The sequence below is a fragment of the Salminus brasiliensis genome, chromosome 6, assembly GCF_030463535.1.
Source record: "Salminus brasiliensis chromosome 6, fSalBra1.hap2, whole genome shotgun sequence".
NCBI classification, from domain to species: Eukaryota; Metazoa; Chordata; class Actinopteri; order Characiformes; family Bryconidae; genus Salminus; species Salminus brasiliensis.
In genome coordinates, this window is record NC_132883.1 from 15,585,783 (window position 1) to 15,600,196 (window position 14,414).

Below are 14,414 nucleotides of genomic sequence, written 5' to 3' on the forward strand. Positions count from 1 at the left end.
CGTATTTAAACACCTCCCACATTCCACCTACATGCTTCTTCTGGAAGAAATTTTAATCGGATGTAAAATTTTATTTTAATGGGTTTTTAATCCACTCTTAAGCAGTGGGTTGTTTCTGGCAGTGTACAACTGCTGAAAGGTTTCATTGGAGCCTCGGTGGAGGACCCTCTACCGCCGTCACCTGACGAACCCCAGAGAAAACTTAAACAACTTAAAACAGCTGTTTTCAGGTTCATTACATCTGTTCAAATCCAATGAAAGTCCACAGTTCATTTAACACTTTATAAATAATGGAATATGTTTTTTGAATCACCTGTTGCCACCGTTACCATTAAATCACAGTCCTGGTTTCAAACCCCAAGACAACCCCAAGACAGCTGTATAAAAGTGTGAGATACAGTAAATTTTTGCTACTGAAACAATAATACTGTGTTTAGATCTTCATCACGTCGGACTGATCCGCTTGGTCCAAGCGCTTTGCTTCACCAAATGCAAGGAACGCAGCAATCCCAGCGATATTCACCAGAGAGAGAAGAGTGAACACAATCGCCCATGACCCAGTGACCTCGATCAGATAGCCAGATGTATAGACCAATAGCAGACCTGGAGAGACGGCACACATTTGAAAGGAAAGGATGAAAATCACATTCAAGTTCTGGATCGAGTAAGGAGTTGATGTCACTTAACCTGCTTGGTGCATGTTTTTCAAGACCTTTTACTTACCTGTAAAGGCAGCACACGTGTTCATAATACCTGTGGAAAGATTAATGGGAAACACGAAATACATAAAACCAAATATAAAATGCATTGAAGCAGATGACGGTGCTAAAAAGACATAAATATTCAAGTAGCATGTAATAACACATTGTTTCTGTCCTGCAAAAACACCATTTTCATTTCTTATCACTTTTTCATTTTACACAATGAACAGACAGACAGAAATGCCTTGAAATCAAATACTTTTCCATTGACATCCATTGAAACCTTTATTAAAAGTGTTTTTCCTTCTCCTGTAATGTTGTTAAGATACATGTTGTTTGCATGTTAGTGACAAAACACACACCTACTGCACATAATAATTGTAAATTGCATAAAGACAGACTGACCGTAGAGTGCTCCAGCACATGACGGGGCTAAATCATGCACATTCACTGACACGCCACTAGATGGATACAGAAATTCGGTTATTGTTCATCATATAACTAACCTTTACACATATTTACCTTGTCCTCTGCTGGACGTGCTGCACACTCTCTTAATATATACCTCTTAAATATAATTTGTAAAATCGTAATAGTAACGTAATAGTAATGCATTTTTATTTATTTTCCACTTGGCTAAAATAACATTTTTACCACTCCTCCATGCAGACTTCTTTCTTTCTTGTGTTATTTCATCTTTAGATTATATATTTATATTTATACATTTCCTTTTTTAGTTAATTACATCAATATTATTGTTTTTGTACAATGTATTCTATTGGAATGTGTCCAGAAATATGCCTAATTGTGCAAAGTTCATTCATTCTGTTCAGTAAAACAGACACAAAATTGTCACATGTGGTTCCAACTGACCTGTTATGGAAGGTGGACAGGCCTATGGATGCTGAGACAAAGACCATAGCGTGGAGGAAGGCAGTAGCTTTACACAACAAAATGGTAAACATGCTGGCAAGTCCCATTGAGCAGAACTGAAAAAGACCATTTAATGAAATGTGTACAATTAATGTAACTGATAGACCCATTGTCCTGTACCAGACACTATGAACCCATGGTTACTAGTAAGATGATAAGATGACATAATGCAATCTGTATGCAGACAAATGTATAAATAAATAATCCATGTATGTAAATATCTACATAATATGGTGAGCTTAATCAGCATATTGGTGAAAATTCTTTACACATGGGGTTTGTCATAATGAATTAAAATCTTCTGCCTCACAGCTGACTGGTCATGGCAAGACACCCGGCAGATTTCAGCTAGACATAACTTGCATGCAGGAATTTTAGGACTTGCAGGCTGTTAGTACTTCTAACCATAAATAAATGTGGATATATCTAAAAACTTTCCCCTGATGCCAAATGATGTCAATCATCCATGATATATGTTTGTTGTCTGTAGGTTTTTCTATATTTTTTTTTTTTCAAATCTAGCCATGAGGCTAATGTGGCTAACAAGTAATGGAAGCACTTCATGCGGTTTGATTTCATACTGCCTGATGTGATGGTGAAGATGAGACAGAGAAGTACCTACATCATAATTTTTTTGTATAAAAAAAATACAAAAACTGTAAAATTCCTCGAGAAGCAAGTGTAACGGTCAAAACAGACCTAAATACAAGCACAAAGATTTTCCCATTGTATGTTGTTAAGCAGCCCCCTATGATCCACTTTTTAACCAAGAAAACCAAAAATTTACCCACACACTCCTGATCAAGCAGAGAAAATGGGTTTTGCAGATTGTTTTCCTAATTTCAGCTCATTTTCAGCACATTCCTTCACAGCGTAATGAAAAAGTTAATTCCAGTTGAAAAATGGCAAGGGTGGCATTAAAACATAGAATTACAGCTAATTGCAGGAGTCTCAAAGCCAATGCATTAGAGTTGGTGGCCCTGCATGAAGCTCACCTAGTGGCTGTAAGATTTTGTTAGCTACATTAGCCTCATTGCTCTTGTGCAATGAAAAACTTTGAACTTAGGATTGCTGATTGAGTAATCAGTTACATTACATACATCAACTGCCTGAATATCTAGGTTTCTGTGGTAGTACAATGCTTGCAATTAATTGCAACAGTGTGTCAATATTGTTGAGTTTGGGGTGTGTTGCAGAGACTAGGGCACTTGCGTCCTAATGGACCAGAGCACTGCAAAGCATTTGTCCTCGATAAACACAACCTACAGCAACCCATCAGGAAATTAGACAGGTTCAAGCCATCAGCTAATTACAACTCGACTGTTGAAACAGTTCAAATAGTGCCAATCTCTGCAGAAAGCAGGAACCCAGTCACCTCTTGTGGGCTAGAATGAATAATACAGGAAAGTGAGAATGTCTAATGTTATGTACCTGCATGGATTTCCTGACAGTCACTGTGGCAATTCCTGTGGTAAAGACAAACAGAATCATTATAACGGAGCTTAAACACACACACACACTATTTTTTGTTTTAAAGCAAGGGCTTTAAAGCAAGGGCTTTATTATTATTTTTTTTTAACAGCCCATGCTTTAAAACAAAAGATATACATGTACTTCAGATATTTTCTAAAGGACATGATTTACCTTCTCTGATGAGATGATCTGATATGATTCCACCGAATAAGGAAGAAGGTATGGCCATGAACCAGGGGATCACATTAAACACCCAGCCCTATACTCCCATACAGCACACAATGTTTAACTTGTTACAATAAGATACATAAGAACAGTGAACTCATAATTTACACAAAAGCATGTTAAATGATATTCTGAAGAAAAACAAATAACCAAGGGGGGGGGGGGGGGGGGGTGACTTTACACTAGGGTTAGGGAACATTGCAAAGAGGATTTGAGCGCATAGACACTACTCCAACTCATCAAATGGTGCTCAATCATCACAGAATGCAGTTCCTTTGCTCTATTGTCCAATCATGGGATAATCTGCACCTTTGCTGAGGCATGGTTTTGGGCATAGTGACCTTAGGCTGTGCAAATGCTGCAGAGTGTTCCATTCTATTGGCTATTGTGGGTTTTTTTTATGGAAATTATACAGAACAAGCTGTTTGCACACAAATAAGCATGTGTGCAGACCAGGTACAAATTCAAATTTAAATTCAAATTCAGTCATCATAAGAAGCATCTGGATACTATGGACATATAGTATACAACGATATGGGCCAAGCAGGTCACTATGCTGTACCGAGCTGAAACCACAGCAGTGAAGAGCAAGACACTGTTCCTTTGAAGCCTGTTACAAAGACCGAGTTACCTTTGCATGAGGATATGTGTCTTTGAAGAAAGTTGGTAGCCATGACATTAATGTGTAATAGGTACTGCTGTAGCAAAGATGTGCAAAGACCATAGCCCTACAGCAGAGGGAGAGAAGAAAAAGGGGGCAAATTTAAGAATTACACACGTGTACATACATACAGTATACATACATACATTATATAAAATGTTTTAGCCATATTGCCAACCCAGTGCATCTGCACCTATGGGTGTTGGGTGGTCATCTCCACAGCCATGTAGCCATAAATTCAGTAAATGAAGGCCATGAACACGTGCTTAGTTGTTCCCGCTTACCACACACAGGGCTGTTTGAACAGATGAAGCCAGGAGATCTGTAGGGATTTATTTTCAGATGCAGACACAGGGGAACTCCACAAAGAGGTCAAAGAGTCAAATGTGATTACTGGTCCTGTATGTTTTAATAAGACACAAAGACACACACACAAACATGTGTAATATTAATTAGCTTATTACTGCACCTCTATGCTGTATCAGTGAACTAAACTAAAATCTCACAATAGTCAAATTACTAGTTCACTCAAAGAATGACTTATAATAATCTAAATGTAAAGGATAAATACAAAATAATCACTGGCTGCGAAATGCAATTAAGTTTAAGCCACTTTTACTCAATAATTAAAATAAACGATAATATATGTGGTCACATGACAGGGGGACACCGTGAAAGACAATCTATTTATGGGTCCCAGATCATGGAAAACTTTTTAATTTAGGAAAGTAAATTTCATTCATGATTCACTGTGAAACTTAACACCAATAAATGAAATTGAAGCCTCTAATACAGCCTGTTTCATTCAGTTTGCAATCTCACAAAATCGTAATTATTTACATGTATTTGCCTATTCAGCCTACTGCAGCTTTGACTCCCCCCCCCCCCCCCCCCACACACACACACACAATTTTCGTTAACATTTTAAAGAGTGTTTCAGTCCAGTTCAGACTGCTTTTTAAACATATCCCCTTAAGCACTGGACTGTACCTCTAAGTAGCCATCTCCATACGCAGAAGACCCAAAGTGCAGCAAGGAGAGCAGGTCCATAGAACACATATTCCCAGCCATAACACTCCAGCATGACTGAGCCCACTCCACCTACCAACAGCATCCTGATACAGCAAAGGGGCAAAAGCATTAAAGCACCTATATCCTACTATTTAAGTTGTTTATGTAAAAGTGCCTTAAAGACTGGTGTATGTAAATGACATCGATTCTCATTGACTGCCCTCTTTAATTAAAGCAGTGTATAGGGACTTGATTTGTGACAACCAGAAGTGGCACAGTGTTTAATTAAACCGCTGCTGTTTAGTGGGTGTATACAGATGTGTGACATCACCAATATGATACATTCATTCAAAACACCAACATATTTGTACTGATTTTATATTTCACACCCACATCCACACCCAGATGTGTCGATCTATGCACAGCATGCAAATAAATGTTTATTATGTGTGGGTTTGTTTCTGGTCATTTCTGTGCACTCACCCCAGGTAGCAGCCACAGCCCAATGTACTGTTCAGAAAGCCTCGCTCACCCTCAGATACTCGCTGTGCACAGATGCTTGTGAGGGAAGGATAGTGCACACCTAAAACACAAGGAAGAGGAACACAAAGTGTTTAATTAAACAAACAATACTCTACTAAGATAGAATAGGCTTATAGAACTCTTTGGTCTGTTTATGGTACACGAAACATGTACTAGCTTTCAGCACCAGCTAAATACTCATCCCTACAATTATACAACAGTTATTTCTGGCCAGGCAAGCTGAATGATTGAGAAACATTAAAAACTACAAACAAATGGTTTGTTGACCATGATATTACTGTGCTTGATTAGTCAACCAACTCTCTAGATCTAAACCTCATAGAGAATTTATGGGATATGGTCAAGAGGAAGATGAAAAACACCCGATTCATCAATACAGAAAAGCTGAAGGCCACCATCACAGCTACCTTCAATAACATCTTAGCAGTGCCACAAGCTGATGGCCTCCAGGAGCTTCAACCAAGAATTAAGCATATAAATTAACATACTTAAGTCAGACATTTCTGTATTGCACATGCTTATTTGTTTGAATTTTTATGAGCTATAAGTCATACTGATAAGTAAACCAAAAAAAGCCAGACATGTCACTTCATGTGTAATGAATATTAAATACATGACAGTTTATCCTTAAATTAAATTCTGCACAAAACTTAATTTTAAAATGTACATTTTATTTTTTGAGATACACTAATATATTTATGTGCACCATAAACTGCAGATATAATTAATTGCAGTTATTTAGAATGAACAAGAGCACACTTGGAATCAAACCTTTAAGACAATGAAAAGATGGTCCATTATAAAACCAAAATGTACGAATTTCTATCTGACTCTCAGGAACCCCACCCCATTAATTGCACTACTCAGCCCCTGGCCAAAAAGTATGTCAGGCACTTATTCTTCCAGCTTGTTCAAACATGTGTGAAATTACATTACAGCCACATTAGTGAGCCTGCATCTGTCTCTTCTCCCCACTCACTCAGCCTTGATTTCTGTGAGCTAAATGGTAAATTATACGCATTCTTGACACAGTCTTGTGTCAAAAATGTGATTCCATCTCTGTTCTCCTACTTGTCTTTTCTTTTTTAGGTTTTCGTAGGTGTCTCTAGATGCTAACCTTGCAGTACGCCCATTAAAAACCTGGCGACAATCATGGTGAAGAGTGGGGGGAGTCCAGTGTTGGCCAGTAAAGGAGTGATGGCTGTCACAGCGGCCCAAGAAGAGGTGGATAGTAGCAAGACTCTTTCTCCACCAATCCTGGCAAAACATTGAACAAGTCATCAACTAAATTCTTCATATTTTGGTGAAAACTTTTGAATATTAAATATTCTCACAGTTACATTTCAGAAAAGCAGTGGTAGGTTACATGTACATAATCTGATAAGCCATAACATTAAAACCAATTGATTAATATTGTGTAGTCTCCCTTGTGCTGCCAAAATAGCTCTGACCCATCGACCATATCAGCTTTGGGCCATCATTATCCTGTCACCAGTTCACTGGATGTCCTTTCTTAGAGCACTATTGGTAGACACTTACCCCACATGACCTGCCTGGTATTTTGGTAAGATGCTCTTACTCAGTTGTCCAGCCATCACAATTTGGTCCTTGATACAGTCACTCTGATCCTTATGCTTGACCACTTTTCCTGCTACCAACACATCACCTATCAACTGATCTCTTGCTACCTAATTTGAATATCCCACCCCCGGACAGGTACAATTGTAATGAGACAATGTGACCTCCTTTCAGTGGTTTTAATATTATGGCTGATCGGTGTAAGAAAAAATAAACATCTAAATATGCATTACTAATATTTTAATGAGTACAGTAGTACAATTAGTACAGTAATTAGTAAGGACTGTACTAATTATAAGTAAGTAAGAATCTCTACACAAGTACATTCATGAGGGAAGAATTCATGGAGGAAGAATTTCTTACACTAAGAAATTCCACTACAGTTCTTAATTACTTATGACTCAGCACTTTGTATTTGAACTATTCTGCTTTTTTTAATATATATAAAGTGGACTTTTACATGTACTTGACTCCTTATTTCACTAAAGTAACAGTATTTGTGTTACATCTACAATTAAAGGTCCCATGTTGCCTCAGTTTTGTTAAGGCCAAAAATGTACCTTTTACTCATCTTTATTTAAAAATATCCTTACTTGTTGGCATAAAACAACCTTCAACTAAGACTTTGGGTGTAATGTTTAACATTTAGCTTCCTGTTCATCTTCAAGTTTCACTGTGTACTCTGTATATAGTTGAAATAACAATAAAAACCCACTTGACTTGATTGGCTTGAAAAAGTGTCTTCCTTGCTACCGAGAAAAAGTGTTGTTTCTGCTAGGTGTCCCAAAACCTGCAGTGTATTTAACCACAAATGAAGATAAAGGTAATAAAGGTAATTCTGTCCAATAAACGTCCAGTTTACAGTGTTTATCTCAGAGGTTAAGGTCTTATTTGCTTATGCAGAGAGCCTCATTTTAGGCACAAAAATTTGTCAATTTTTTTTTTTGATATTCAAAATGACCTAAATGGTCTAAAACTGAAATATATAGAAGTTATATAACCACTTAAATGTTCACGCTCATAAATACATACTCTTATAAGTACATATGTTCTTTAGCAGCTACTGAAACTGTGGAGATAAATAACCAGATAAACCTGCAGTTCAGTGGCTTCAGTAATAGGTAACATCTTGAAAACCTTGCTCAATTGATGCACATTGCCTAATAGTACTGACCTATCACTGGCATGGCCTCCTATCACTTGGGTGAAGCAGTAGCCCCAGAAGAAGGAACCCAGTACTAATCCGGTTTCTGTCTTGCTCCATCCAAATTGCTTTGCCATTGTAACAGCGCAGACTGGCATAGCCATCCGGGCCCAGTGGAGCAGGCAGGTGACCAAAAGCAGCATGAGAGTCCATGTTCGAGCAAGTGGCCTGTAAAGCAGTGGAACATAGACAGATTCACTCCCACTAGGTTAACTATAATGTTATTAATTCCTTGTCAATTCATTGTAGATGACGACAGCTTGTAACATTTGGACTGAATGAAGACCACTTAGCATTCTTTTACTAAGTCAACAACCTGTTTTTCTTGACAGGTTTCAGAGCAACCCAAACAGGTCCCTCCTTTGTATTAAATAAGAGTAAAAAGAAAACACAGACAAGTTTCTATCCAAATCATTTGTACACCAGAAAGGGTGTTGTTCATTTGGTAATGCGTCAGAGTTATCTACATTCAACAGACTTCAGTACATTCTATTTCTTATTTGAATGGTCACCATTGACATTAAGATTAATGAGTTTATGATGTGCACAAGGTCATTTGGTTGGCATATATATAAAGTTTGCATACACTCTTAAAAATAAAGGTGACAAAACTGATCTACAGCAGTGGTGCTCAAACCGGTTCTCAAGCAGTCCAGATCTTTGCTACAACTGAACTCGAAACAAAATTGAGTGGAACCAAAAAATGTGGACCATCTGAGGATCCCTGAGGACCAATTTGAACAACCACCTTAAAAAAACCTTTCCAGGAATAGTTGAAGTACTTTCTGTCCCTGTGCAGTTTTACTCTGAATGTGAAAACATGCAGCTCTACATGGTTTATAGGCAAATATTGTTAACATGTGAAAGTGCAAAAGTGCAGCTTACCTTGACCATATACCTGAACTGACATTGTTCGTTTCGGTCTTCTCAAGGCCGGCCGCGCACACATAGCTGGAGGGCTTTTTCACATTGTCCCCTTGTAAACTGAAGCTGACTGACTTCTCTTCAACTTCCATTCAGTGCGAACACTTTTCTCCTTCATGAAGTAATTGCTACAAGACTGAGGGTCCAACTACTAAAGAGCATGGATCGGAATGAAGATCCGACTTTATAATGCTGCAGGACAGGACTGACAAGTATGACACACAGGGCGGGGAGGAAGAGGGGGGGAAAAAAACAGGCTTGGCATCAAGCTTTGGTGAACCTACTGACTATCCACCATAAAGGTGGTGATTTACTTGATAGTGGATACAACAGCTTGAATGGTCAGACACGCTTTTGTTTCAAAAGAAAAGTTTTTATTGTACCTGTAAATCTGACTTTTAAAAACAGGAGGGACTGGGGAATGTGCTCTTCAATAAATAATGCTATAAATGACAATAATATCTAGTATGAATAAACTATGAACTTCAGCAGCAGTTAGAAATGTAAAACAAGAAAAGGAGGGGACACAGCCAAGTCATACAAGGCATGGTGGCTTTGTAGTGACTGAAATGACAATACAAATATGTGCATGTAAAGTTAAAATAGCTCATGATGTGGACGTCTAAAAAGACCATCCAACACACCCATCCACCTACTTGAAATATTTATACGCCTATATCCCCCATATGAGTAGGCCTGTTTCCATTCAAAGTGGAAACGCAAGGCTAGAATTCTTTAAGCACTCTGTAATGCAAAAAAAAAACAAAAACAAAAACAAAAAAAAACACAACCTAGCCTACACAAGGCACAGCATGAGCACAAGTCTATCAGTTATGGGGAGAGGACAAACCAAAAGACCTCATTCAATTCAAAAGGACCACAACAACAAATCAGTCATAAAACACAGAGACAAATTTGGTGTTATTTTCCCAGAGCGAACCAAACCAACCCATTGTTAACAAAGCTAGTTTCCCAATCCTGGAAACATTTACAAAGAAAAAACACATTTTAAAGCTTAACACTTTCCTTAAAATCATGAGCTGATTTTACCCGTCTAACCTATGGCCTAACTTAGACATTAAAAAAACTGCATTAATGAATGTGAAACGAAAAAGTCAATACTTAAAATCAAAATGAGGTGGATATCCACAAATCAAGAGGTCAATACAACAGAATTATTTAGCAAACCTGCAAGTGGGTGGATGGCAAATGTATTTTTTTTTCTGAAAGCATCTTATAATTATTTCATAATTAGCATATCTGCTCTCAAAAATAATACCATATACAGTTGATTAGGTTACTTCTCTTGTATGCGCATCAAAAAAAAAAGTGTCTTATTAATATTCATTTATATGATTTACATATATGGTCCAGTCACTGACCGCTTATAAATAAGGGGGGGCATTGGTGTCCATGTTTGTCAGTTTCTACTTAGGGTCCTCGATTGTGCCCTTGCTAAGGTCCGTCATTTTGGGATATTTGACTTTCTTCTGGTCCAGTTCGTTTTGCGCCCATAACAAGAGCTTCAGCAGCTTTGCCAGTTTTGGTGTCGACTCTCTATTCTCGTAGTCCAGCACTGCCTGGTTCACCTCACTCCAAACCTATAAGAGGAGACAACAGGATTACAGCAGGCTTACAGAAAAAGAACACAATGATGCCATCTTGTGGACAAGAAGTGGAACTAGTCTTCACTTCTGTAGTTTATTCACATAACCTAGAATGACACAACTGCTTATTATATCCAGCAGGTTTAGGACACACAAGAGCCGGACTAATAACTGTCAATACTACAGTTATACAGATTTATGTATTGGCAAACCTACAGCCTACTAACTACTAACATTGATGTACATTTTGATTCTCCTTTAAAAGATTAATCATTTATTAATCAAATTATAATCTAATCTAACACTATTTTTCTGAACTATAAGTAGTATAGGCTGTATAATATACAATGTAAAAAATGTAATAAGCACAATCATACTTTGTAGTCATACTATTGCTTTCATCATTGGAATTATGGTAACCATATTTTGCCATTTTAACAAAAATTTACAAAAAAAAACAAAAACAAAACAACCTCTTATGTTAAAGTGAAACAGATATCTACATATGAATGTCAAGTAAATAAAACTATGTATCGTAAAGTAAGTGATTGCATAAATATTCACACCCTAAAAAGTGACTGACCTAATTCAACAGAAGTCCAGGCAGTTGGTGCTAGTAGTCAAGTAATTGGGCAACAGTTGCCATATGCAGAGTCTTTTCCCTTTAACTCTGAGCAGTCATGGGTGTCTTGCCAGCCTATCTTACTGCACTGCACAGCCATTTAGATTGTGAGGACAGTTCGCTCTAGGCTGATTTGATGTGCCATGTTCAGTTAAATGATGGATTTAACTAAACTCAAGGGGATGTTCAGGGAGATGGAATTCTTTTTTTATATCTCTCCCCGACTTATACTCTTTAATAAGGGGGAGATTGCCTAAACATGCTAAAACAATAGCATTGTAATATCACCATGAATCAAATCATAAGGTGTCTAAAGATCCAACTGTTTATAAACTAACAATCAACTAATGTTGCAAAATTTGTGTGACGATCAAATTGATTCAAAGACATTTTTAATATCAGATTTATCTCAAACAGCACTGTTACCTTCTGCCGCTGCATCATGTTCAAGAGGTCTCCGAATGGTGACTCTTCAGGGTTGTCAAAAGCCAGCAGGGCCAAAGTTCTCTCCATTTCTGTCAGACACTCCCTGCTCTCCTCGCCCTGTTCCGCCAGCTGTGACTGTGCAAACTCCAACGCCGCCTCTGTCTCCCGCAGACGGATCAGCTCAATCAGATGCTGCTGCTGCAATGAGGAGGATCCAGCAATACCATGTTAACTACATGTCAGTATTTCAGACTTAGTTGGAGTGGATGTCTTCCCAGCATGACCACACAGAACAATGTGTTTACCTGAAGGTGGAAATACAGGTATCGGTTGGTGTCCAGGAGTTCCGGATGAAGGCTGTTGATGAGGGAGATGGCCTCCTGAATCTGCCCTTTTAGAATCATCTCCCTGATCTTTATCCTTTCGTCTAGCGAGTCCAGATCCACACTGGGCTCGATACCGGACTCCATCCGGAACTTCTCTGCAGCCTCCTTAAACCCCTCTAAACGAGACAGAAAGGAGCTTGTTTTAATTCAGGCATGTTCATTACGTTACCAGGACGTTGTGAGTTTGTGTAGAAACGGACTGGCCGGAAGAAATGTATTATTCCTCATCCCATCTCTGTGTGCAAAGTCAACATGTGTTAGACCCTAGATTAAAAACATCTCAATAGCTACATGATAAAAGGAGACTTGCATATCTACTCAGATAAAATCAGTCACAGACATACATACCCGTTACTAAATAGTTCATGATGAGGCGGTTCATATCTGCTCTCTGAATGTGAACATTGTTCAGTTTTTCCATCCATTCCTCCTTCGTGATCTCCTCAGGCTTTTCTGCGTAGCTCATCATGGACACGTCGCTTGAGGACCTTATCCGCCTATGAAACTGAAACTCTGCAAACAGTTCATTGCAGAGGTGGAGGAAAAAAATACAGAAAACTGTGCTTAATAATAATTAACATTTAATATCATATAAAGCTAAAAGCAATATCCACAGTTAAACAAACCGGCATATATAACGGTTTAACTTGCACATATATCTTATGGTTTAATGGTATTTATTATGGTTTAAAAACTAAAATATAAAAAAAAAAAAAAGTTTAGGTTAAAGTTTATTTATGTTGTGTCTGTGAGGCAATGAATAGTACAATACTGACATGAAGACAAATTAGCATAGTTGTGTGTGAAGTCATTTTACACTGGATCTGATGGGATTTTTAAAAAAAAATACATATTGCAAAACCACTGACTCCGGAAGAAAGGTAAACAGGCTTTTAACGAGTGCTTCAAACGTCTAAATTAAAATGTATTAAAATAAATGTAAGTGCAAACATAATTCATGCAAAACTACTAAAGTATTCATTTCTGAAATAAAAAAAATATTGATATGATTGATTGATATATAAGCCGTTCTGTCAATTTAATAAAGCCTGTCCTTAGTTTGAAAGGGACGCTGTTGTTAAACTGAGGGAACCACTGACTAATTCGAGGGACTGGATTGTTAAACTGAGAGGAAAAATTGATTATTTTTAGGAAACGTTTTAAATACCTAAACATTGTTTTTCTACCTTGATACTTTACAGGGTTCGTAAATTCAATTTAACAATTGAGTAGCTAGAAAGTAAGTAATTTTCCAAAGTAATTGATCAATATAATAAAAAAAACGGATGATTTACAGGCATACCAGATCTCAGCAGGTGAGTTAATGACTTTGTAATTGAAATAATTGATTTAGTGTAGCGAGGTCTAATCCCTGCAGGTTGGTGGTATCTGCCACCACGCCACAGCTGCTCTGCAGCGTTAGTGAATGAATGAGCTCTCAGTGCACAGTTCGTATTTTCGCGGTTAAGCTGCTGAAGTAAACGCAGAGTCAGACCTACCTGCTCAAACCTTTTTAGCTAGCTAGCTTAAAAAACAACATATGCTTTTAATACTTCTACATTTCTAACCAAATGCCATTAAAAAAGCGAAGCCTACGTTAAAAATAAAAAAATCTCTGTTGTGAAAAAGCCACCACCGCGGCCTCGAGAGAAAGCAAAACATTGAAGCCTGAAAGTCGCGTGCGGGCTTTTTTCGTGCGCTTTAACAGACACAGACATTTCTCGAATAGCTTTACAAAAATATACGTGCAGAAAAATGATGTGAACGTCTGCTAATTTTTTTGCTGAGAGAATCTACACAACGCGTCCAGTTTTATAAAATACTTACAAATAATTCTTCTCGATGGCACCGGGCCTGATACGGAGATCACGCGAGAGAAGACGGTAGCTCGTAACGAGACTTAGGGAGAGCGATGTGATTGGTTAGAGCAATGATGTCATGGTTGCTGTGGCAGAGCAGCTGGGGTTGCCAGTTAAACGCACAAAATCACGGCGTTTAAGAAAAATCAGTGATGGCAAATGTTAAAAGGAAACAAACAAAACTATAAAATAAAATACGATTTTTATTAGTTTAAACAAACGCGATGTTTTCCCTGTGTTAAAATTGTGGGCCAAACATCA

At 37.9% G+C, this 14,414-nt stretch overlaps 2 protein-coding genes across 4 annotated transcripts; both read right to left on the reverse strand.

The window, feature by feature from the left end:
* Window positions 1-347: 347 nt before the first annotated feature.
* On the reverse strand, window positions 348-9,345 carry slc17a9a (solute carrier family 17 member 9a). Its single transcript, XM_072680937.1, has 13 exons — window positions 9,215-9,345; window positions 8,300-8,497; window positions 6,665-6,804; window positions 5,488-5,587; window positions 4,984-5,108; window positions 4,278-4,392; window positions 3,964-4,060; window positions 3,279-3,366; window positions 3,066-3,100; window positions 1,575-1,690; window positions 1,107-1,162; window positions 724-753; window positions 348-603 (listed from the first exon to the last, which is right to left on the reverse strand). Exons 1-13 carry the CDS (start codon window positions 9,343-9,345, stop codon window positions 434-436), a joined length of 1,401 nt encoding a protein of 466 aa, XP_072537038.1. The 3' UTR covers window positions 348-433.
* A 260-nt stretch (window positions 9,346-9,605) lies between these two features.
* On the reverse strand, window positions 9,606-14,168 carry gid8a (GID complex subunit 8 homolog a (S. cerevisiae)). 3 transcript variants are annotated; one of them, XM_072680933.1, is made up of 5 exons: window positions 14,122-14,168; window positions 12,643-12,807; window positions 12,214-12,410; window positions 11,909-12,106; window positions 9,606-10,854 (listed from the first exon to the last, which is right to left on the reverse strand). In XM_072680933.1, exons 2-5 carry the CDS (start codon window positions 12,761-12,763, stop codon window positions 10,681-10,683), a joined length of 690 nt encoding a protein of 229 aa, XP_072537034.1. In that variant the 5' UTR covers window positions 12,764-12,807; window positions 14,122-14,168; the 3' UTR covers window positions 9,606-10,680. The 3 variants fall into 3 exon arrangements, with proteins under 3 accessions (XP_072537034.1, XP_072537036.1, XP_072537037.1); XM_072680935.1 differs by lacking the exon at window positions 14,122-14,168 and adding an exon at window positions 13,794-13,864; XM_072680936.1 differs by lacking the exon at window positions 14,122-14,168 and adding an exon at window positions 13,598-13,715.
* Window positions 14,169-14,414: the final 246 nt, after the last annotated feature.